We start from the raw sequence: 22,625 nt of genomic DNA, 5'->3' as shown, positions 1-22,625 counted from the left end.
TTTGTAGGTGGGTCAACTGTACCTCTGGAATTTGTATCACTTATGGGAAGTCCCGCTGTTACACCAAGATTAACACCTGTTGCTTCATCGTTGACACTGCGTCCAGATCGATTGACACGAATGCCTCCACTTAATTTGTCGGCTATAGATACCAATGAGAAATTGAAGAGTCCTGACAGATTGTTGAGCCCATCAGAAAATGGAGGAGTGTTTTCAGACGGCATAGCTGAAATGAAGCATGTCTCTGGGAATCTAAAAGAGGCCAACCAGAAGTTTCTCAAAGCAGCTAATTATAATGCTGCTGGTAGGGTCGACTCAGCTTTAGTTTTCTAATGACAAGTTAACTTACCATTTGTGTGTTACAGAGCAGCAGAGAGTAAAACAGTTATATGTTCGATTTAGTGGTAGCTTTGCCAAACTATTAACGGAAGAGGCATTTTCTATTTTGATGGTCAAGCTTGGAATGTCCGAAGAAAGTTGTCTGGATATCTTTCATGCTTTCAATGTGTCAAACAGTACAGAAGGCATCAACTACTTTGAGCTTCTGCAAGGACTGGCTAGCATGGATCCCAAAACAAAACATGGCGATTTGCCTGGTGAGATTAGATGCAGATATATATTTAGATATTATGACAAGAACAGAGATGGCAATATCAATGGAGATGAACTTGGGTTAGTCTGTCTATTTGTTAGTACATTGATTAGTTGGTTGGTTGGCTGTTGCCAGTGAGGATGGTGGAAGTGATTGTTAGGGCACTATAGATTTTGTGATATTATCAGTAGTGGCAATGGTAGTGTGGTTAACAATGTTTATATTTTCATGGTGGTATTGTTTTTGTTGTTTACTTGTCAGTTTGTTTATCTACTATTTCTTTGCTTTGTTTCTTTTGTTTTGTCTCTTTCTCTGTCTATCAGTCAATCACATATATTTTAACTTTTATCTATGGTACATTCTATAGAGCTGTCTGTCTGTTTGTCTGTCTGTCTGTTTGTCTGTCTGTCTAAATCCATTCAACTGTTTGGCTGTTGTTTGTTTGTTTGTCTGTCAGTCTGATTTCTGTCTGTCTGTCTGTCTGTCTGTCTGTCTGTCTGTCTGTCAATCTATGATACAGTTTGCAATGCAGGGTACTGTGTTCTGTCCAACTATTAGTAGTGTTCATCAACTAAACTAAACTAAGCTAAAATTGAAACTCGTGTAAAACAAAGTGAGGACTTAGAGATGAATATAACTGCCGGCCATCGGCCAACAGCCGACTAAATGTGATGTTTGGCTGGCATAAAATTTTTTATTGCCTGACATTGGCTGATCAATGTCTAAGTGCGTTGAGCTGAGGTTGTCATAGCATGGAGCTGTTCCTTTTCTGTGAAATTGTTCTCAGAAGGTGTCATATGATATAGCAGAAAGTGATGATGACATGTGGGTAGCATATTTAAGTTGCTGTAACCACTAATAATATTAGGTTGTTATTGTCTTACCTGTAATTATGTTACAAGGTGTCATTTGTTGCAATATGAGCGAAAGAGAGCACCTTACTGCTGTGCTCATTATCTACTCTAGTCTAGCAACTTATGTGCAACTACTCTCCATTGGCCTTGACCTTTTACACAGGAAGTGCTAATGAGACTGGGGTTTCACCAGATGTTTTATTTAGTGACCCTCTTAAGATCTTTAGTATTAAACCCTAACTGCCTTTGTGTACTCTAACAGATCTTCTTACACGCAAGTATGACCCAAGTAGAGCGTGCATTCTAGCTTTTTGACCTTCTATTCTGAAACTAACATTGTTCAAAGGTCCCAATATTCGACCATTGCTTACGTCATGCAACTAGGGTAGTAGATATCAGCAGCCATTGCAGAGATATACATCCTACACAGGCGCAAACACTTGTTAGAGTGACGCTTGCTAACTAGCAGGTGGATAGCTCACAAGCGGAAAGCCCTGCAGCGAATTCAGGATAGGTATGGTGCATACTTGTTACATTTGACGCATCTTCAAGAGGACAAATCCCTTAGGAGTGTTGACAAACAAAGGCTGAAAGGCTACTTGTTAAGATGGACAGAAGCCCGCATTCTGCTTGGTTGCTCCTGTACATTGACATTCGTACACCATTAGCTGTGTTGAGCTTGTCATTGCCAGAGGATGGTGTTGCATGATGTGGCCCATGCCATCAAACACAGCTTGAAAGCGCATTGCTCTCTGAAGCAACTTAGTTCTACTCCTCCTGAGGAATGGCTTGCAACTAAGTGCCTCTGCCAGCAGCTCCGTATCGAAGGTGACAATGTGAGCTACTAAGTCTTTTAGCTCCGTCACTACAGGGAAGCAGTCATGATAGCTTGCAAAAAGGAAGTACTAACTGATCTCAGTAGACTAGATTGTGAAGTACGTGAACGAATTGAATGGTCTGACACCAACATGCTCCGATCCATCCTAGTTTACCTAGATACTCAAACGTGGCTGGGAAACGATGACGATGATGCTATTTGTAGAGAGATCAGCTCTGCTGTGGCTCACATCATTCCTCAGTTCCGTGCTCCACTGGAAGCAAAGGGCGTAGATCTATCAAGTATTGATGATGAAGTAGATGACATGATGAGATATGCAAGGAGTTATCTGAGGCTACGTAGGGACAGTCATCACCAAGTGTGGTGCCAGCTCGCTACTGTTCCCAAGGCATCCAACTGGAAGAATGCTGTTAGTATTGCTGAGCTTCTTTTCTGTCTTCCTTTTAGTACAACAAAAGTGGAACAACTCTTTTCGCAGCTGAAACTCAAAATCTGAGAGACGAACAAATTTGAAGGAAACAACTCTTGCAGACCTCCTAGAAGTGACCACAGAAGGCCCCCTTTGGCAGCATTTTGTGCAAATTTAGCTGTAGATCTGTGGTGGCAGGACTGTTCAACAAGTCGAATGGTGCACCAGATCCCAAGAAAACCATGCAAACCTCGGGCAATTAACTCTGTGCGTGAAGGTTCTGATAAAGATCATGTGGTCCAAGATGAGCCTGAGCCACAATTAACTTTGGATGACTGGGATTTATGGTCCTTGCAAAACCATGACTAATTTTGATTAATATGTGAGAGTTCAGCATTGCTTGTTCTTCAATAGCTTCTTTCAAAATAGGTCAGTCTAATATAGAATTTATGAACACGACATATGTGTACAGTACTGTTCCAGTAATTTTGCTACCATTCATGATTGGGATTCTAGAGTAGGGCAGGCTGTAGTCTGTGAATCTAGGGCTTTAAGTTTCTTGACTTTTCTAAAATATTCATTTGGTGCATAAGAGATCAAGGTACAAGGAACATTTAATTTATGCATGGCCGATCAAAAATTTTGATTGTGATCTGACATTTGCCGGCTGACTGCAAAACGTTATATTGGTCACTGGGACTACACTTAAAAGCTATAGTGTACAAGCAAAGCCTCCAGTACCAGCTGGTGGCTGAAGTACTGGGCGGCAAAGAGGTTACATCACATCTGTTGCCTTCAGACAGCGAAGACAGCTTTTTAGAGATGACTCTAGCGTTACACTTCTGGAGCTGAACAGAAAAGCGTTTGGACCAGAAGTTCATAGAGTCTGCAGTGTTCAGTCGTCCCACTTTGTCCGATCACTTATTTGATACTTTGCACAGGAGTTTCCACCCATCGATCTCCCAAGCTCTAAAATGCTCCATTACCAGTGGTGTTACAGTGGCAATTATGCCACCTGGTAATTGCTGTTTGCTGTATTTCTCTTTCTTCCTGTCTGCTCTCCTCTCTGCAGCAGTGCCAGTAACTCGAGCAGATGATGGAAAGATGTCGCTACTTCATGGGTGGGCGAGGGAGATATCTAGGTCAACGTTGTTTACAATGTCCGAGTCAAGAAATTCTATGTCCGGTCTGTCGTCTGTAGTTGTTTAACGAATCCTTGGCTCCCTGCGGTGGTGGATGTGCAGCCCACGAAAACGAGCAAACCAGATGGACGAAATTGACTCGAGACCATACCGGCCCGCCACCAGTCTTACAGGTCAGCAAATGGTATCCACTGTCATCTATAAGAGCTCCATAATTGCAGGTTGTTGTCCAGCTGGAGAGGGTTATGGGCAAATCCAAACGAAAGAAGAACGCCGAGCAAAATTTGCAAGAATTGAGGGCGAACACTTCTGACGTAGGGATAGCATTAAACCAAGCCCCAGCGCCCTTACCTGTTGTTGAACGTAGGCGGGCTGCATCTCTGGCAGTGGAGGCATTTTCAAGTAGATACTGAGCATTGGAAGAAGCTTTGACAGAAGATAGCTTTTGTTGATCTTTCCCAGCACATGGCAGGTAGTCAGAGATTGTTTCCCTGGAGGGACAGACTGTGCTATGGCCTCACTGATTGGAGAAGTTGAAGAGCTCAAGAGACTGTTGATGATCGGTCCTAAAACAGGGAATCGGAATGGCAGCTCTTTAAAAGCGTTGCCAAGGATGCAACAAAAGCTGGTTGTCTCACTGACAGCAAAGGAATCATTTCGAAACCGCCCATTCTGATGGGTAAAGAAACCTGATGCCAAATCCTGTCATCAACCATGTCATAACCTAAGTGTCTGTCTATCTGTCTGTCTGTTTGTCTGTCTCTCTGTCTGTCTGTCTGTCTGTCTGTTTGTCTGTCTGTCTGTCAGTGTGTATGTGTGTGTGTGTGTGTGTGTGTGTGTGTGTGTGTGTGTGGTGTGTGTGTGTGTGTGTGTGTGTGTGTGTGTGTGTGTGTGTGTGTCGTTCTGTGTGTCTGTGTGTATGTCAGTCTGTTTGTCTGTTTGTTGTGTCAATGTCTGTCTGTGTATCTGATTGTTTATTGTTTGTTATTGATCAGTCTGCTTGTAAACGTTCTTGGTTCATCTCTGTTAGGAAAATGTTGGAAGATATTCGAAAGAGTCCAGGCACTAGTGTACGTGAAGATGAAATTCAGGCCAATTTGAGGTAAGCTGGTTCTGTTTGCCGTGGAAATTAACTACAGGCTTGGCAAAGGATCTTCTAATCAGCCAGGCAAAGGTTGTTGAAACTTTTAAGTATTTTTGATGAAATTCTGTTTGCTCACTGAAAGACATTTACACGAGTCTTCAGTCAGTGCTCTGTTAGTTTGTCCACAAAATTCCTTCTTGCAACTATTCACAAAGATGATTGTGAAGCATACCAATAGTGTATGCAAGTGCTTGATACTGTCTCAAATGATGGAACAGTGTTGCATCTGTTGTCGAAACTGTTGCTACATCAACTCAACTGTAATTGTATCTGTGTAAAGGTTCACATGTTCTTCCAGCTTTTTATCATGTTTTTACAGATGTATTTCTATTCTCTTTCTTCTTCAGCTGAAAATTATGCTGGTTGATTGAGACAAATAGTTGCTTTTTTTAAATATTGAAGAGAACCAAGTTGGAGTGATCATCGTCACTACAATCGTGTAGCTAGAATTTTCCTTGTAGAGACAAGAAGGAAAGACAAGTCAGAAAAAGGCCTGTAATGAGAACAACAACAAGCACTGAATTTGTACAAGCAGCATGCAGCTATTGGCTTAGAAGTGAGCAAACAAGCAATGGAAGATATCATTGCAGTGATTTTACGAACATATCTCACAAAGAGATTCTTGCAGACAACAAGAACTCCGAATGTCTGCTTGATGTCCAGGGCTGGTTGTAATGGTGGAACAGTGGTTGTAACAGGTCTGTGCATGCATTTTGGTATGATTGCATTTACATGGACTCATTGGGCCATCCTTGCAGTGAGTTGCTTTGAGGTCTAATCATGCAATTTCTAGTTGGAAATTGTTTAATTAACCAAGAGTTTTTAATTTGTTAATTAAAATCTGTCAAGTGCTACTATTAGTTGGAATATGTCTGATAGACCTTTTTTCTCACATACTTGCAACTAATATCTGCATATCATGTATTTATTGCACGGTGATGGATGCTCCTTTTGGTCATTTGTAGGGTATTCAGTTGTACAGAAGAGACTGGCATTAGTCTCAATGGATTTTTGAGAGCTGTCGGTACTTTGAAGTTTCGAGGTACTTCCGGACTCTTTAGGCTACCGAATAGTCCAGTCACTAGGGGTGCAATGGTATCAGAGTCTGTGGGTATCTCACAAGGCATTGAAGGAGTTGCTGCAACTGCAACAGCAATCGTTATTCCACAAGCTGTCCAGGTGTGTATCTTATACACAACCATGTTTTCGCACGAAACCTGTTTGATGGCAGCACTCAATATGCAAATATTGTTTATTAGTCTCCTCCAAAGCCAAAGAATAGAAGTGCAACGTGGGTTCGACCAGCGTCCTACACTCATGTGAAGCGCCAATCTCCTTTGAAGCATGACCTCACAGATAGAGAACTGCACGTTGACACTAGCCATGCAAAACGATCATGTCGTTCTGGGACAATGCCTGAGCCCGACCTAGACGAATACCCTGGTCTACTCACATTTGCAACCCCACCTCAACAGCGTCAACATTATGAGTTGGCCACACACTCGGTGAAAGTTCGTAGGACTGGTGGACTGAGTGGAGTGAACAAGCTATGGGACTCAACGCTGTCTGAAGCCATGTCTGCCAGCATCAATATGGAATATGAGAAGTTAAAGTTCTTTAGAGTGTCATCATCAGAAACGTTTGATCAAGTCAGTACCGTCATTGCGGTGTATGAGTCATATTGTTTTGCGTTTATTAAAGTAATGTATTTAACATTGTGACTGACATTCTTGTGTTGTAGAAATCATTACCGAATGAAATGCTTGCAGGACTTCGATACTTCGAAAGGCACATGAAGAATGATGGCACAGGACACGAGAAACAAGCATTCTCGTGGGGTGCAGTGAACAGCACTGCTTTGTCTATGTGCTTGATGTCTGTATGCAAGAAGGTTCGAGACTTGTTGCAAGCAGAGCCAAGACTTCTTCGTCTTAGTCCACCAACTTATATATTGGGTGTGGTAAAATTTCAGTTTCACAATGGTTTGATTATATTTCTTTACGATTTCTGAAGGTGATCTGCATGGAAATTTTCACGACTTGGTGTGCTTTGAGAAGGCGTTATGGCGTCTTGGCCCTCACTTGACACCGTGTAATTTTTTGTTTTTGGGTGATTACGTTGATAGAGGAGAGTATGGTGTTGAGGTAGATTGCTTTCTTGTTTGTTTTTTGTAAACTCAGTGTAAGTATAGGGTGGATGGTGTGCAGGTTGTGGCATATCTGTTTGCTCAGAAGCTTCTGGCTCCATCTAAGATGTTCTTGATCAGAGGAAATCATGAGCTACGCGCCGTTCAGGAGAGTTTCCAGTTTAAAGAGTAGAGTGTTATGTTACACGGTAGTCAAGTTGATTTCTTACACAATATTGCTGTTTGCTAGTGAGTGCATTGAAAAGTTTGGTGATGTCGTCGGGCAGCAAATTTGGGAGTCTATCAATGACTGTTTTGATGCTATGCCTGTAGCTGCAATCATTGATGAGAAAGTGAGGTTTTGTCATTATCTGTGATGGTGCATGTTGAACATGCTGTTGTTAATTTATATATAGATCTTTTGTGTCCACGGTGGCATTCCGATGCCATGCTTTGGAAAAGGGCTATTATCAGCAATCGATGAAGTACCGTCTGTTATGAGAGACCCCGAAGTGCAAAGTCCATTGGCATGGGAGCTGATGTGGAGTGATCCTGCCAGGTACAACATATCACTTTTCTCTACTTGCTGGTGGGATCTGACTGGTGCATGACCGTATTAGGATAGAGGATAGTGACAATGACACAAAAAAGGAGTTGAAGAGGAATGGGGGATTCGCATCAAATGAAACTCGAATGACAGCTCACATATTCAGGTGATACATGAGTGTGTTGGTGTAAGAGGTGGTCCGTATTAATAGAAGTCATTTTTATCACAAAAAGTCACGAAGCTTTGGAATCCTTTCTGAAACGTAATGATTTGTCACATGTCATACGAGCACATGAAGTCAAACCCATTGGATTCCAGGTATGACCAGAAGCAGATGATCGTTATAATTAATATGAATTTTCTGTTGTCCAGGTGCAACACTGTGGTCGCCTTCTCACTGTGTTTTCTTCATCTCACTACTGCGGTTCAGGCAATGAAGCCGCCTGCGTTCTTGTCGATTCAAACAAGATAAGAACTATCAGACTCGATACAACATAGTTGTTTGGTGCACAGTTGTCATTATGTGAAGTTAGGTACAGCTCGTGTGTACTTGTAGTTTGAGTGTGTTGGTGTAAGAAACTGTCTTAGCAATCAAGGTATGTTAATTAATTAAACACTGGTCCTATAAGATGCGTACTAGTATAGTCAAGTGCATTAGAAATCTGATTTATGGTTGCGGTAACTTGTTTTGCTGTTTATATATATTTACTTGGTTCTATCAACAGTTTAGTTATATGTAGTCTTATCAGTACTGTACTGCAGGCGGTCGGCCTGTCTTCCTGTCTGGCTTTTTCTTTCGAGGAACATTCCTATTGGATTGTGTCGAGGCAAAGCAATGCTTCTTCCAGTGTCAGGCTCGTCTATTCCAAGCAGGTCTCGAACTCCTTTAGCGATTATCTGTGTATGGTGTATGTGAATTATGTTAGGTTTAGATAGGCGTTGCCGTGTTACTTGTTACCTGAATGTGATTGAAGTCTGTTACTCCTATCATTGGAAGAGTTGAGGCATTCACGCAAATTAGTTTTCGTCCATTGATCAAGTTGATGCGGAGTGTTTCCTGCCAAAATATTGATGATAGAAGAGGATCATTTATAGCTCTAATTTTTATAGGTCTAATAGCTTAATTATCGTTATTGTCGTAGTGGACTATTTTATAGGGGACTATTATAGGCTCCAGGGCCCAGGCGTATTCTCTAGACTCAGCCTTTCTTCTTTGTTCAGTTGGGTGGAAAAATCAGCCGGACCCATATAGTGAGTGGACCTTCAGATCTTTTCACAAGAATTGGATTTACTGGTTAGTGAGGATTTTGAGTAATGAAAGATGGTAAGTACTGATTTACTGAGGTATATACTACCTCATTTTCTTTGACCTAGCCTTTCCGTATAGTACAGTGTAGCAGTGCAGTACATTGTAGTAGTACAGTGTAGTACAGTGTAACAGTGTAGTACAGTGCAGCAGTACAGTGCAGCAGTACAGTGTAACAGTGCAGTACATTGTAGTAGTACAGTGTAACAGTGTAGTACATAGCAGTACAGTACAGTGCAGTACAGTGTAACAGTGTAGTACACTACAGTACAGTACAGTGCAGTACAGCGTGTAGTACAGTGTGCAGTACAAAGTACAGTGTAGTACAGTGTTGTACAGTGTAACAGTGTATGCAGTACCTACAGTGTAGTGCAGTGTTGTACAGTGTGAAGGGTGTCTCAGGTTGTGTAATGGCTAGAGCCCACATTCCAATGACGACGTGTTAATTCTCTAGACAAGCTGTAATGTAGTGTGTACTACAGGGATATCTTTAGTCTGGCAAGTTACTATTGTTAACGATAATCTACCGGTTTGGTGCTGTACCTGTTGCTAGAACACAACTGAGCGGCTTGCGTAGCTTTAAAATTAGGCATATTTACTGACAGAGCAATGTGTTACTCTGCTAGATTATCTCTATAACGATCACAGGGCATCTACAAATATTTGGATGTTAACAGACCAATTAGACAATCTAAATACCTACGTGGTACTGTACACAGAGTCGCGGGAAATTCCACCTTCCACTTTCTTTGCTATTTTTTAAGTTAGATGACAGTTATTTACCTTGTACTGTGGAAAACCCAAGGCTTCTATCCATTCTGAAACTTGGTCCAAGTTCCACCAAACGCACTGAGGCACTCCATCGGCCATTGACTGATTTGCGTACGGGCATTCACTCACCACCTAGCAACGGACTCCGCAAATGAGTTACTGCAGCTGTTGCTGTTGCCTGCAGAATCTTTTCATGTCTAAGTGCCTTTTACACGTTTACAGAAGTCTTGAATGACGCGCAGCTGCATTACTGTTTACTTTGGGAGAGTCTTTTTGGAAGAATAGATTTATTGGCGCCCAGTCGGTTACTGCAACTTACTTGTGGGTACATCCTCACTACTCAATCCTTGATTGCAGTTGTCTAGGCACCGGCGTAGCGTGGTCCTCGAGTTTGGGGGGTGTCAATCACATTGCAAAGCCACGCCCATTTTCACTGTTTGCCTTCACAGTATAAATGTCCGCCATTGCCGGGACAGTGTGATGGATTCATCTCGCTGTTTGGTAACCTGATGGAAACTTGGTGCTTTTGCTTGACACGCATACAAAGATTGGGGAGCCTTTAGCCCCCCTAGAGTTTCCCCACCGACGCTACGCCAGTGGCTTAGGTCTAGAGTACCCATAAATAATACTTTGGCCGGTTGCCTTGTAACAAGATTGGTCTTCTTTTGTGCAAAGATGCGTCAACCTTGCATGCCTAGTAGAGTGTCATCTACAGCTATGTACGTCGTCGCACTTATCCTGTCACTTGTACTGTACTGTACATCCATTAGGGTAGTGGTGTGTTACATGCACATCGTGCACGCATACAGACCACACCGTGTGTCTGTGTGGAGTGTCCGTCGCACTGTACTGTACTCCTGCTGCTCTGTAAACGACTGAAGAAATAGAGAATTGATAAACGATGGTATCGACTGAATTAAAAGGCACGTGATAGCTATCTGGCAGTCACCAATTGTCTAATGATTGTTTAATGTTATCGCAGCTAGTCGTAAATACCCAGTCTTCGCTGCGGGATTTGGTTCTTGTTCTTCAAACTCTAGCTTGTCCGACGTCACTCCTGTATGACTTTTCCCCTCTAGGAACATGCCGAGAGAATCTCGATGAGGCAGTGTGATGCTTCGAGACCAATCCGGGTCTTCGACGTCGAGCAGTTTTCTTATGCTCCGACTGATAGCCTAACGAGAGGCATTGCGTGAGTTTGCGTTGTTACATTGTGTGAGTTTGAAATGTTGAAATGGTGGCAACGCCTCACCGTCACGTGATCGAAATCTGTGACTCCCATGTTGGGTAGCGTCGATGCGTCTACTCGGATTAGTTTCCTTCCGTTTATCATGTTTGATCGGAAGCATTCCTAGGCAATAAGTCTGCATTTAGACACTTTGAGTAGCAAAGCCAAATCACACCAAAGTGAATCACACCAGTCGAAGTGAGTACTGTACTGTATTACTGTACTGTATAGATATTTGCCAACACGTTAGTTAACGTAGGAGCTAGGCGACGTACCTTGTACTGCTCAAAGCCAAGGGATGCTATCCAATCAGCGACTTGGTTGCAGCTCCAGTCTAGGCTGGCTACGAGAGCGGGATCACGAGTCTCTTCTGCCATCTCTAGGAGACGACTCCGTCACATACGGGTGTCTAGACGTTTCAAGGTTTTCGGGCATAAGATTGCGCATGACATTGGGTAGTCTAGTGCACTGTACACACGTGTTTTGTATGTTAGCCTAGCGGATAGGCTTTATAATGTATTGCCTCTTTCCTGTTTGAGTCTGGTTTGTAGCCGAAAGTGTCATTCATTTATCGTGTTAGTCTTTTGCTAATGGCTTTCACAAGGCTATTTAACTTAGTGGGAGTTTAGGTCAACTGGCGACGCGCTTGACAGCTTAATTAAAAAATTTACACTTGCAAACCTATCATATGTGACTAGCCTTCGTTTCGGTTGTAATCTAGCTTGGGGGTAGATACCGCGGTCCCTGAACACACACACACACACACACACACACACACACACACACACACACACACACACACACACACACACACACACACACACATTGTATACTCCTAATTTGTTTTATAAGTTTATGGTGAGCCGTTCGCGATCGTATGGGGACATTCGGACTCTTTAATTAAGATACAGTTGATTAAAATACAGTTGAAATAGTATGCGATCCGAATTTGGACACTTCTGTGCTAAAAGGTTACTTTGGCCAAATGTAGATGTTTCCGCAGCGATGTCTACGTCGATATTGGTTGTTACTGCATGAGTCAACCTTCTTTTTAATTTAGGATTTCAGACAACATATATGTATACAAAATCAGTATGCAGATGGCCGTATAATCAATTTCTATTTCACGCTGCGTGATTCTAAAATCTAGGTTACGTTGGCATCAGCGGTTGCCACCTCGATATGTATATATACGTGCCTCTTGCTACCTATTTGTACGAGTGGCTGTCAAAATTTCAGCGGTACCCATGCAGTATACAGCAGCTGTCTTATATATTATAGTCGTGCAGGTGGCTTGGTCCACACATTGATCAGATCGCATGCCTTCAATTGCTTGTGCGAGATTCTTAGGTAGAAAATGCGGCTCCGTTGATCGGCCACGGTGTGCCTCCCCTATCGAGCAAGAGATCGATGCAGTGCGTGTACCACGTTTGCCATAATTAATGTACATGACATAGTGTAGGGTCTCACCAAACGGGCCAGTACATATGATCATTGTAGCTCATACCGGAGTTGGGATGAACAAGAATGTCGAGCTCTCCTCGGTTCTGCATTATCCACGGCACGCCTATGACAAATCGCGAACAGATTAGCACTGCACAACAAATGGAAGTGATCTAGGTAGAGATTGTGATATTCAACCTACAAACGGGAAAGTCCTCGAGTCGCAAGTATACAGCCCATTGACCAGACACAAAGGGGCTGTCGATATCCGGCGCAGAGTCGACGTCTAGGATGAAACAGAAACTTTCAAATATTGACTAATGGATCGACAGTGTGATTGCGCAACACTACGTTAATTAATTACCAAACATGCAGAGTCTGCCTTGATGTGTGAGGCCTGTGCAGTTGGCTGTTTTGCTGAGATTGAAGTGCTCGATGAAGAGAGCGCGAAGAGCCATGGCGGTCTCGATCGATTTGGGGTTGCCAAAGATGAACATAACGTGAATGTGATAGGACTGAAACGGAGGGAGAACGCCGTGTTTCTCGTATTGGGTGATGACGTCGGGATGCAGTGAGTAGTGTGTCGAATGGCCGCATGTTGATGGGGTGGACACGAAAAGGACGACGGCGAGGTACAAGTAGGTGATGATCATGTTGACGGTCTCGTGATTATTCAATCATGTGAAGACTGGAGCCGGTGTCACTGCCCTGCCGTTCCCCGGATGTTTTGAGCTCGCGTAGATGTTCAGTTGCTCACTATTGCATATTGGACTTCCAAGATACTGTTACATTGTACCACATACACCAGGTCTCTACACACGCTTAGCAAATTCCACAGCCAGCTAGCTATACAGACAATGGCAAACGTTACCCTAGACAACCTGAGGAATTGGTACCTGTCACGCTCTATATAGTTGGTCCCCCACCTTAACAGATCCGGGGACCGGTTGTGGCTGCCATAACTGGTCCCGGGACCAGTTGTAGTTGCCATTATGCTACTGTATTGTATTTTCACATATACCATAAAGTTATACGGAATACAAAGCGCTTTTTCCGTTACAGTCATCAGTACCAAAGGGCTGCACATCCTTCTAGGGTGTTTACTCCTGAATGTACTGCATATTCTCTTTACATTAAGCGGAATGTCAAAACCATGAAGCGCCAGAACACCTAAGTTGCCTAGTCTATCGCAAGCCATAGCGGTACCAAGCCAGGTACGCACTTGTCTGAGGCAAGAGAATGACCTACTTCAGCACTCTAGATACCAACTTGAAGAACAGCTAGAATGCAAAGTAGTTCTCGAACATTTGGAAAGAATACGAGATCAGCATTGTTGCTCAAAAGTTGTGTTAAGGATTTTGTCTCCGTAAACCCACTGCAGTGCTGCTTCCAACGATAAGTTCACTCTCAAAGTTATCTTCTGTAGACATCAGATGTCCCCATTTATCCCAGATGTTGCCTATTGGGGGGGGGGGGGGCGCTCGTGGACTCGGGTTGACTCACACACTTATCTGTTCGCTAGTAGCTATCCAGCACAATTTCTTCACATACCAATAGAGTCACCCATACGGGCACTAGCTGGTCACACCCTTCGCAAGAATCCTCGATCAGCCCCTACCTATGCTAGCAGCCGATGGTTTAGCAATTTAGAGCTTCTTCATTCTTTAGTTTAGACGTTCAGACAACGTAGGAAATCAGTATATGCAGATGGGCGACTAATCAATTTCAATTTCACGAGACTACGTGACTCTAAAATCTATAGGTTCAATACGTTGGCATCAGCGGTTGCCAGCTCTACTTGCTACTTGTTACGCGTGTTTGCTAAAATTTATGCGGTAAGTTACATTGCACTACATCAGCGGTCAATGCTAGACGTTGCAGGTTCATTGTCATTACACTACACCAGCGGTGCTATAGACGAGCAGGTCCAACCGTACATACGCACATGATTGCGTGTCTTCAATTGCGTGTGCAGCATTTCTAGGCAGTAAATACGGCTGTGTTGATCGGCCACGGTGTGCCGCCCCTAGGGAACAAGAGATGCAGTGAGTGTGGCGTGATTCGTAATCAGGTGCCGTGATTATGTAGCTAGATATATGACATAGTATAGGGTCTCACCATACGGGCCAGTGGATATGATCATTGTAGCTCATACCGGAGTTGGGATGAACAAGAATGTCGAGCTCTCCTCGGTTCTGCATTATCCACGGCACGCCTAGGACAATAATTACTAACAGATTAGCACTGTGCGAGAAACGGATGTATGTGCATTGTGAGATGAATTAGATAAACCTACAAACGGGAAAGTCCTCCAGTCGCAAGTAGACAGCCCATTCACCCGACACAAAGGGGCTGTGGATATCCGGGGTAGTGTCGACTTCTAGGATAAAACAGAAACTCTCAAATAATGGAAACAGATTGACTATAATTCGTTACCAAACATGCAAAGTCTGCCTTGATGTGTGAGGCCTGTGCAGTTGGCCGTTTTGCTGAGGTTGAAGTGTTCGACGAAGCGAGCGCGGAGAGCCATGGCGGTGTCGATCGATTTGGGGTTGCCAAAGATGAACATAACGTGAATGTGATAGGACTGAAACGGAGGGAGAACGCCGTGTTTCTCGTATTGGGTGATGACGTCGGGATGCAGCGAGTAGTGTGTCGAATGGCCGAATACCAATGAGGTGGACACCGAAAGGGCAACGAGATAGAAGTAGGTGATGATCATAGTCACGGTCTCCTTCCACCTGCGTTGACTGAATCCGGTCTCGTCAGTACCCTGCCGTTCCCCGGATGTTTTGGCTCCTCCAGTAGCCTAGTCCCCGAACTCTCTCGCGCTAGTCTTGTCCGGTGCCCGTATAACAATTATTCGTCTTCGGCACAGCGAAAAGATGTTCAGTTGCATACTTCCAACATACTGTCATAATAAAACTGTACTGTAGTGCCACCTGGTCACTATACTCATAACTGATATCATTAATTAAGTAGCTAGCTAGCGTACTTGCACACCAGGTCTCAGAATCCGCGCGCACACTTGGCAATTTAGAACGTGTTCACACTGCTAGTTAGATAACTTTATATATATATATATATATATACACACACACATACATATACATACATACATACATACACACACACACACACACACACACACACACACACACACACACACACACACACACACACACACACATATACAGGTCCGGCGGAAGCAAATTTAGATTGGTCAGGCCTAACGCACGCTAAAGGGCGGGGCAAGTCACGTGACACAATACGAGTCTAATGCAAAATCCTCTTAACTCAAGGCTAACAACACTATACAGCTACAAGAATCGTCCAAATACTGATAATGGATGTTCAGAACTACTGACAAAAACTGTTCAGCTACATGTGTCAGCGACAGCGAATCAATACAATCCTTGTGCACTTGCAGCAAGAGTAGGTGATTTTATCTATCCTGCTTCATTGTACTCCTAAGGTACGTTTTCAATATCTTGAGGACACTAAATGACCTCTCACTGACGGCGTTAGTAGGCAGGACCGAAATGAGTTTAAGGATGGTGACTAATTCTGACATCAAATACCTTTCGTAAGGAGATAAACTCAAGACGTAGTACTTAATATCACACACTGTCACAGAAGTCTTGTCTACGAGACCAAAGTTGGCTTGCAAAATTTCAAAATGAAGCTGCAGTTGTTGAGCATCTAAATCGTCATGATACAATGAAGTGACATGGTTGAGGCATTCCCTATAATCGTCACCCTAGACAGCCTTTAGCAAAAGGTCCTGCAAGTTGCGGTACCTTTTGAATCCGGGTTGATCAAACCTGGCTTGAATAGCATTCACAATTAAATCGAGTGCTTCGTAATATTGCTGGCAATAAAATTGCTTGCAAACATCGAAAAACTCAGGTTCAGCACTGCCCTCCTCATATCGCCTTGGAACTTTCCTCTTTCTGGGCAGAACAGGGTCATCAACATCTAATTTAGTCCTTGTCTCTTGAAGACTCTTCCAGAAAAGATCGAACTGTGTGTCATCTCTGAGCAAGTGCAGAGTTGCAACAGTCATCAAAGCTATCCGTTGACCCTCAGCAGCAGACAACTTGGGTGATTGTAGGGTCTTGCTCAAGTTATCACCATGCCTCAGAATTAGTTGTCCTAAAGCAACCCCAAACAAATATCGAAACGTTTTAAACTGGAACTGAACGCCAATGATGCAGCCCTTGATAGCAGGATCAGATACATAGTCTTTGGACATCTCCCAAAGCTCCTGCAGAACACAGTAGTTATCAATTACTGACTTCAAAGAGTCTGCCCTGACCGTCCACCTTGTTGGACACAATGTGCGGAAACCAGGGGTGTCTGGGCAAGACTTTCCTTCAACTTTTGCAAAGCAGTATCCCTTTTTGGAGAGTACTTCACAAGCTTTGAGACTTCATAGTGGTGTCCAGTGCATCCTTCATCACTTTGCAATGTTTTACCAGCATCCTCAACAGCCAAGTTCAACGCGTGCCCATAACAATGGGTGTATAAAGCTCGGGGTTCTTCATCCAATAGCTGCTTTGCAACACCGGTATTCCCACCCTTCATGTTGGCAGCACCATCATAGCATTGCCCTCGGCATCTTGACAGTGAGAAGTTCATGCGCACCAGCATATATATCTCTGATAACACCGACAATGGTATGTGCTGAGATGTCATCAATCTGGTACATACCAGCTGCTCTCTGTTGGATGAGTCTGTGCATTCGTCACACATGACGGAGAAAAATGTAGACTTCTGGATACATTCAGCTATTTCTCGAAGAATAGACAATGCCATGAATTTTATGAACTCATTTTGCATGTCATGAGATACGTATTTGCTTGACTTTCTAGTCAGCCAGCATTTTAGTAGAGGATCATCTTGACCACGTAACTTCAGTAACTGAATAAAGTTAGAGTCAGTCTCATCCCCATCTCCTCGAACCGGTAATCCCTGTCTGGCTAAAAACTTCAAATTGGAGATGATCTTGAGTAAACACTCCCTGTTCAGTCCCTTCTCAGTTGCGTGCTCTCTAGACAGCATCTCACCTACATCTGGGCAAAGTTTTGGGCAATTCAACAATCATTTGCATTGCTTCCCTGTGGCAAGACGACGATTCATGAGATTTGAATGCCACCGTGGCTTCCTTCCAGGTGGAAAACCCCTTTGATACAAAGGAAGGGTCCCCTTTCTGCCACTTGATCTTCTTCGACTACAACGCTACCACACACACGTGGCAGAAGACGACATCATCCTTAGTGGAATAGTGCAGCCATTTCCACTTCTCAAACCAATGCGACTGACACGATCGTCTGACGACTACTTTCTTACCGAAGGTACGCTTTGGAAAGACGAAACCGGACATTGGCTGATACGGCTGACTTGGAACTTCAAAGATTCTGTAGAAGACGACATACTGTCCAGTGATCACGCGTGTGCTGAGCTCTTACCTGACTGGGGCACACCTACTACTTCCGGTAAGCCGTCTTCCTAGTGACTTCCGGAGCGTTTCCGCCTACTTCAGGCACACTGACAGTCTAACACGGACTTGGTGAGTTACTTCGATTTGGCCCGATTTGGCCCAGCCAGTAATTAACTGCTGATAGAATTCTTTCCTTTCCTCCACCAGCAGGGCGATTAAATACAAATATATATATATATATATACATACATATATATATATATCCCAGCCTGATGTTAAAAAAAAAAAAAAATATATATATATATATATATAATTACCTATACCGTTTACCGGAAGTTCTATGCTTTTCTCTCCTGGTGGAACTACTTATTTCAAATATTGACCAACCTTACAGGCACGGCCGGTCCTGATATATATGTAGTTAGCGAACTGGGCTTGCGACCTAGGCTAGAGCGTAGTTACAGTAGGTAGTAGGCCTATATGATGTCTAGTCGTAACTCCCGTAAGTCTGCTGTTATTAAATTGAAATGATGCGTTTAAATCAGACATGCTAGCGCGTGTAACGAACTTCCGTTTGTGGGCACTCCACTTCCGGATACTATCACCAGGAACAACCGCCGAGGTAACTAAACCGTATAGTTACCAAACTACGAATATAATTGCAGTTGATCTAACTCGCAGTGTGTTTTAGCTAGCTAGACAGATCTATCAGATTTTAGAATCTGAGATCTAATCATATCTAGATTTTTAGTTTCGCGCAGCCAACCCCTCCCCTTTGACTTCGTTTTAATAAATGAAACCGGAAGAGGGTGGGCTAGCGAATCCCATCCCATCAACGACAGGGGCGGGAGAGACTGTCTTGAGTCGAAGAGTTTAGTAGGTCACGTGTGGCGTTTAGTTGTTTTATAACTAAATAATAAAAATTTATTTATTTATTAAATAAATAATTAAATAATAAAATTTTATTTATTTATTAACTCACACTGAGCACCAACGCGCAGCATCCAACAAGCCATGTTAAGTGCGATTTGTGAGCTGAGATCGAGTTTCCGAAGCTTACTGTGTGACATGAAATTCCACGATGGTTTTTGCGGTTTCTACTTTGGGACACGCGTACTGTCGGTCTTCTTCGTACAATGTGCACTTCTGTCTGTCATCGGTTTCTTAGCTATAGAGTACGCTCTGTCGCACACACAAACGTGGCAGAACTGGCGCTTATTTCTTAGATCAACAATGGCATGCACAAGACGCTGCTGTAAACACGGCACGTGCTTGTCTGTTGAACCAAGTGACTACCTACGAGCAAGTGCTCGTTTGGTGCATGGCTGCTGCTTTTTTACAACCAACACGCTACCTGCTTGACACCATGCATACAACAGGCACGAACAATTACAGTCGCATCGGGTGCCGATCTATGGTTTTGATACACCCCATTTACGGAATAACATCTTGGCCTCTACAGATCTATATAATTCGTCTTGCACTCGTGCGGAGTTAGAGTACATGTGCATGACCATAAAGGGCGGAGAACTAAATCGGATTGGTTGCATGAGTTTTCGTTAACCGTGTTGTAAGTGACTTCTAAATTTAAACATGATAGTTTAGACGCTGTACGACAACAGTTTGCGTGTAAATTTGCTATGGCGTGTAATCAGTGTCAAAATTACGCCGGTATAGTATCTTTTGTTTATTGAGGTCGGTAAAGCTTATTGACTAGAGCTATTGTAGAAAGTTGGAAAGCTGTTGTGGAAAGAAAGAGTGAGTAAAAACGTCTACTCATTGTGACAATCTTTTTGAGAAAGTTAAATAGTTAATATTGTTTAAAAAGTTATTTAGATCCAACTCCAGACACGAAGACATATAGGTACACGACCGACCTCGTTGAATGTACATGACCAACGATGAATGTAAGACCGACCTCATTAATTGAACGACCTGCCTCATTGACTTTTCGACCGACCCCACTAATTGATTACACGTCACACTATACATGCATACAGTATACATGCGCGCGTGGTCTTTCTTGATTGGTCAGACGTGTACCGTCCAGGCTGTTTGGTTCAGTGCACTTTAATTAACATACTAGAATGTTTGGTGAGCTTGTTTCTCTACGACTCACTACGTGGGTTTAGACAGTTCTAGCTCGTCATCTTTTCAAAGAAAGTGTGTGGTGCTCGAGTTTGTTCTCATTTTTGTAAGATGAAGCAAAATAAAGCAGCAATGTTGATAGGGTGTGACCACATTTAGTGGATAAACTACTGTGAGCAAATGAAAATCCAAACTAAACGACAGACGAAATTCTGAAGAATTGATTAATTGATTAACTGTGTAACACATAACGTGTGGCTTTTCTTCACACAACAATCTCACTTGCACGTATTACGACATACCACTAACACTTTGCAAGATGGCCAGTTGACTTGACGTGCTGTCACAGTTGCTAGCTGTTGTAATAACTTGGGTCGACATCACAAGGATGTGACTGACTGTTGTACGTCCCACCTCACATACACACACTAGAATATTTTTAGGCATCATATTGGCGTGTTATTGTTCTTCATGTATGTTACCTTGAACCTCAAGTCACTAGCAGGACGTTACAACATGTAGGTAAGGGTGTGAGCAATAAATGGAAGTGGTAGGCCATAACACATGTTTAGTGTGTTGGTCTTTGATGTCTAATATGACAGATATGGTAGCAGGTAAGACAAATGGTTATGGCCCTCATAAGTCATATCGCTACCTCCTAGAGATCCTACCATAGATCGGTTATATTCAAAAAAGGTCACAGCATGTACTGTAGACATGACACAAGGCTTCACATTATTGTTTTATAAGTAGGTTTGCTTCAGAAGGTCTAGGGTTGTGGCTGGCGTGTGTCAGTCCAGGTAGAGGTAGTAGTAATGAGTGTCTAATTGTGATGTGTATAGGTGGTTTACCTGGTACAGTGTGGTGTGTTGAAGCCATTGTGTGACTTAATTACTGGAAATAAAGGTTCTTACTAACTGGTTATTTGGTGTCGAAATCATGTCTTTAGTGTCTAACAAGATGACCTTTAAAATTGTATTGCAGACTACATGTCACTGTTATTTTAGATGCCTTGTCTAATATTCTTGGTGTAAGCTTGCTGAAGTTGGGTTGTTGGAGGTTTTATGTTCTTTGTTCTACAGGCAACTGCATCTCTGAAGGAAGTTGACCAAGTTGGTATGATGATCGAGGAAGCAGGAGGTGACGCGAGTTGATGATTGTGGCAATGTTAAATGTGAGGGATGGAGATGGACTGATAGGTGGAATGTGGTGTGGAATGTTTATAGGACTTGACAAAATTGAAGCTCTGCAGAGTCATGAGACTGAAGCTGTCTGTAAATTGGCATTTACTGTAATTGACAAACATTTCTCATCAGAAGAGGTGAGTTTACAATCATAAATCAATTAAAATGTTTGTCTGTCTGTCTGTCTGTTTGTCTGTCTAAAACACTACTATTCTCTGTCTGTCTGTCTGTCTGCCTGTCTGTCTGTCTGTCTGTCTATCTGTCTGTCTACTTGTTGTTTTGTGTACATGTATGTATGCATCTATTTCTTTGTGAATGTTCATTGGTTTGTGTAACTCATTGGCTTTTCATTGCTTTTAAATACTGAGTTGTAAAGTATGATGACCTATATATGTCCCCTTACTTTTTATCTGCAAGTTTTGTGCTAGTACTGTATTTGCCTGTAATATTTAGGAGAGAAGATGAGTCCATTGTTCCTGCGACTACTGAGAATGGCATGTTCCAGTTTGTTTCCACTGCTATTCTGCAATAAGGGTTCAACATCTGAATAATGAGAATTCTTTACTAAAAACTGTTAGAGCCTTAATTAATTAAGAACTTTTCTTTAGTGAATGATGCAAAAGATATTCTTGCACTGTGCAATCCTTTCCATTATGAAGCTAGTGGATCACAAGTCTAATGTGCTATCATACAGAGCAACACAGAAGGTCAACTATAATTACTAGGGTTGAGTTTATTTATGGCCACCGCCGCAAATTATAGATGTAGTTTCTCCAGCAGTTATTCATAGACAAACTTGACTAATCATTTACGCAAATGCAAAGCAGAAACGAGCCATATTTGTACACTTGAAAACATGAGAGTTACTGTGGTTTCCTGCTGTGGCCATGTCATGTTTATGATATGCCCTGCTGTCAAGCAAACTCAACAAATGTTACCTTTCTGGCTTTCCCATGTGTTGCGTTTTTCAAATTTGCGTGTTAGTAAATTATTAATTAATTAATGTAACTACTACAGAAGGGCGAACAGTGAAGTGCAGCAAAATGTATGCTCGCATTACATCACTAGAATCTGTCAATAGATTCGCGGGTAAAAAAGGATGTCAGATCCGCTACAATATGGCTATAGCTACAGCTATCATCAAGTGTAGGATATGACAAGTACAATCCAGGATGATGAAAGCAAGAATTACGTGTAAGACAACTTCAAGTTCTTAGTACACTATTGTGTAATTAATGTAGAGAGTGTAGTACAGCGTACTGTACTCTAGTATATTGTCGGAAATTTTATCATAACGAAGTGCAATTAATACACAGACGTGGCCATGCGCACCAAACGGAAATGATGCCAGCTACAGTGTACTGTACTCTAGTATAGTACATCGGAAATTATAACAAAGTGCAATAAACAGGCGTGACCATGTCCACCAAACGGAAATGATGACATCTTGCTTTCCTATTTAGGCTTCGACCTCCTACTGTACCATTCAGTACACGGTTTCTTTGCTTGAG

The 22,625-nt window shown here is 42.7% G+C and overlaps 6 protein-coding genes across 6 annotated transcripts; 1 reads left to right on the top strand and 5 right to left on the bottom strand.

The window, feature by feature from the left end:
- Positions 1–11: 11 nt before the first annotated feature.
- LOC134191758 (uncharacterized) lies at positions 12–8,367 on the top strand. Its single transcript, XM_062660381.1, has 13 exons — positions 12–304; positions 366–672; positions 4,866–4,937; positions 5,945–6,158; positions 6,239–6,628; positions 6,721–6,934; positions 6,993–7,123; positions 7,187–7,293; positions 7,355–7,457; positions 7,521–7,663; positions 7,725–7,817; positions 7,885–7,969; positions 8,024–8,367. Exons 1-13 carry the CDS (start codon positions 43–45, stop codon positions 8,147–8,149), a joined length of 2,247 nt encoding a protein of 748 aa, XP_062516365.1. The 5' UTR covers positions 12–42; the 3' UTR covers positions 8,150–8,367.
- On the bottom strand, positions 8,281–10,097 carry LOC134191767 (sterile alpha motif domain-containing protein 15-like). Its single transcript, XM_062660391.1, has 3 exons — positions 9,741–10,097; positions 8,610–8,708; positions 8,281–8,548 (listed from the first exon to the last, which is right to left on the bottom strand). The coding sequence occupies exons 1-3, from the start codon at positions 9,825–9,827 to the stop codon at positions 8,378–8,380; spliced, it is 357 nt and encodes a 118-aa protein (XP_062516375.1). The 5' UTR covers positions 9,828–10,097; the 3' UTR covers positions 8,281–8,377.
- A 270-nt stretch (positions 10,098–10,367) lies between these two features.
- Positions 10,368–11,504, bottom strand: LOC134194055 (sterile alpha motif domain-containing protein 15-like). The gene is made up of 3 exons (XM_062662960.1): positions 11,232–11,504; positions 10,981–11,079; positions 10,368–10,903 (listed from the first exon to the last, which is right to left on the bottom strand). Exons 1-3 carry the CDS (start codon positions 11,331–11,333, stop codon positions 10,685–10,687), a joined length of 420 nt encoding a protein of 139 aa, XP_062518944.1. The 5' UTR covers positions 11,334–11,504; the 3' UTR covers positions 10,368–10,684.
- Positions 11,505–11,974: 470 nt separating this feature from the next.
- On the bottom strand, positions 11,975–13,125 carry LOC134192176 (uncharacterized). Its single transcript, XM_062660881.1, has 4 exons — positions 12,764–13,125; positions 12,602–12,685; positions 12,427–12,523; positions 11,975–12,348 (listed from the first exon to the last, which is right to left on the bottom strand). The coding sequence occupies exons 1-4, from the start codon at positions 13,050–13,052 to the stop codon at positions 12,303–12,305; spliced, it is 516 nt and encodes a 171-aa protein (XP_062516865.1). The 5' UTR covers positions 13,053–13,125; the 3' UTR covers positions 11,975–12,302.
- Positions 13,126–14,101: 976 nt separating this feature from the next.
- Positions 14,102–15,195, bottom strand: LOC134185693 (uncharacterized). The gene is made up of 4 exons (XM_062653553.1): positions 14,836–15,195; positions 14,696–14,779; positions 14,518–14,614; positions 14,102–14,425 (listed from the first exon to the last, which is right to left on the bottom strand). Exons 1-4 carry the CDS (start codon positions 15,119–15,121, stop codon positions 14,380–14,382), a joined length of 513 nt encoding a protein of 170 aa, XP_062509537.1. The 5' UTR covers positions 15,122–15,195; the 3' UTR covers positions 14,102–14,379.
- A 649-nt stretch (positions 15,196–15,844) lies between these two features.
- Positions 15,845–17,463, bottom strand: LOC134198486 (zinc finger MYM-type protein 1-like). The gene is made up of 3 exons (XM_062667899.1): positions 16,750–17,463; positions 16,224–16,666; positions 15,845–16,145 (listed from the first exon to the last, which is right to left on the bottom strand). The coding sequence occupies exons 1-3, from the start codon at positions 17,461–17,463 to the stop codon at positions 15,845–15,847; spliced, it is 1,458 nt and encodes a 485-aa protein (XP_062523883.1).
- Positions 17,464–22,625: the final 5,162 nt, after the last annotated feature.

This window comes from Corticium candelabrum, chromosome 1 (genome assembly GCF_963422355.1).
Source record: "Corticium candelabrum chromosome 1, ooCorCand1.1, whole genome shotgun sequence".
Lineage (NCBI taxonomy): Eukaryota > Metazoa > Porifera > Homoscleromorpha > Homosclerophorida > Plakinidae > Corticium > Corticium candelabrum.
This window is presented reverse-complemented; position numbering and strand designations above follow the sequence as displayed.

Bases quoted from the DNA above. Each gene is read 5' to 3' on its own strand.
- LOC134191767 (XM_062660391.1), bottom strand. From the start codon at position 9,827: ATGGCCGATGGAGTGCCTCAGTGCGTTTGGTGGAACTTGGACCAAGTT. The intron at 8,709-9,740 runs GTAAATAACTGT...ATATTTTGGCAG, and splicing joins TGGGTTTTCCACAGTACAAG to GAAACACTCCGCATCAACTT. The intron at 8,549-8,609 runs GTAACAAGTAAC...CACCATACACAG, and splicing joins CAGACTTCAATCACATTCAG to ATAATCGCTAAAGGAGTTCG.
- LOC134191758 (XM_062660381.1), top strand. From the start codon at position 43: ATGGGAAGTCCCGCTGTTACACCAAGATTAACACCTGTTGCTTCATCG. The intron at 7,124-7,186 runs GTAGATTGCTTT...GATGGTGTGCAG, and splicing joins GAGGAGAGTATGGTGTTGAG to GTTGTGGCATATCTGTTTGC. The intron at 7,294-7,354 runs GTAGAGTGTTAT...GCTGTTTGCTAG, and splicing joins GAGAGTTTCCAGTTTAAAGA to TGAGTGCATTGAAAAGTTTG.
- LOC134192176 (XM_062660881.1), bottom strand. From the start codon at position 13,052: ATGATCATCACCTACTTGTACCTCGCCGTCGTCCTTTTCGTGTCCACC. The intron at 12,524-12,601 runs GTAGGTTGAATA...GATTTGTCATAG, and splicing joins ACTCGAGGACTTTCCCGTTT to GCGTGCCGTGGATAATGCAG. The intron at 12,349-12,426 runs GTGAGACCCTAC...CTTGCTCGATAG, and splicing joins CATATGTACTGGCCCGTTTG to GGGAGGCACACCGTGGCCGA.
- LOC134198486 (XM_062667899.1), bottom strand. From the start codon at position 17,463: ATGCTGTCTAGAGAGCACGCAACTGAGAAGGGACTGAACAGGGAGTGT. The intron at 16,667-16,749 runs GTTTCCGCACAT...TGTGTTCTGCAG, and splicing joins GTCTTGCCCAGACACCCCTG to GAGCTTTGGGAGATGTCCAA. The intron at 16,146-16,223 runs GTTTGATCAACC...TGACGATTATAG, and splicing joins GTGAATGCTATTCAAGCCAG to GGAATGCCTCAACCATGTCA.
- LOC134185693 (XM_062653553.1), bottom strand. From the start codon at position 15,121: ATGATCATCACCTACTTCTATCTCGTTGCCCTTTCGGTGTCCACCTCA. The intron at 14,780-14,835 runs GTAACGAATTAT...GTTTTATCCTAG, and splicing joins AGGCAGACTTTGCATGTTTG to AAGTCGACACTACCCCGGAT. The intron at 14,426-14,517 runs GTGAGACCCTAT...CTTGTTCCCTAG, and splicing joins CATATCCACTGGCCCGTATG to GGGCGGCACACCGTGGCCGA.
- LOC134194055 (XM_062662960.1), bottom strand. From the start codon at position 11,333: ATGGCAGAAGAGACTCGTGATCCCGCTCTCGTAGCCAGCCTAGACTGG. The intron at 11,080-11,231 runs GTACGTCGCCTA...CTTATTGCCTAG, and splicing joins TTGGCTTTGAGCAGTACAAG to GAATGCTTCCGATCAAACAT. The intron at 10,904-10,980 runs GTGAGGCGTTGC...GCCTCTCGTTAG, and splicing joins CAGATTTCGATCACGTGACG to GCTATCAGTCGGAGCATAAG.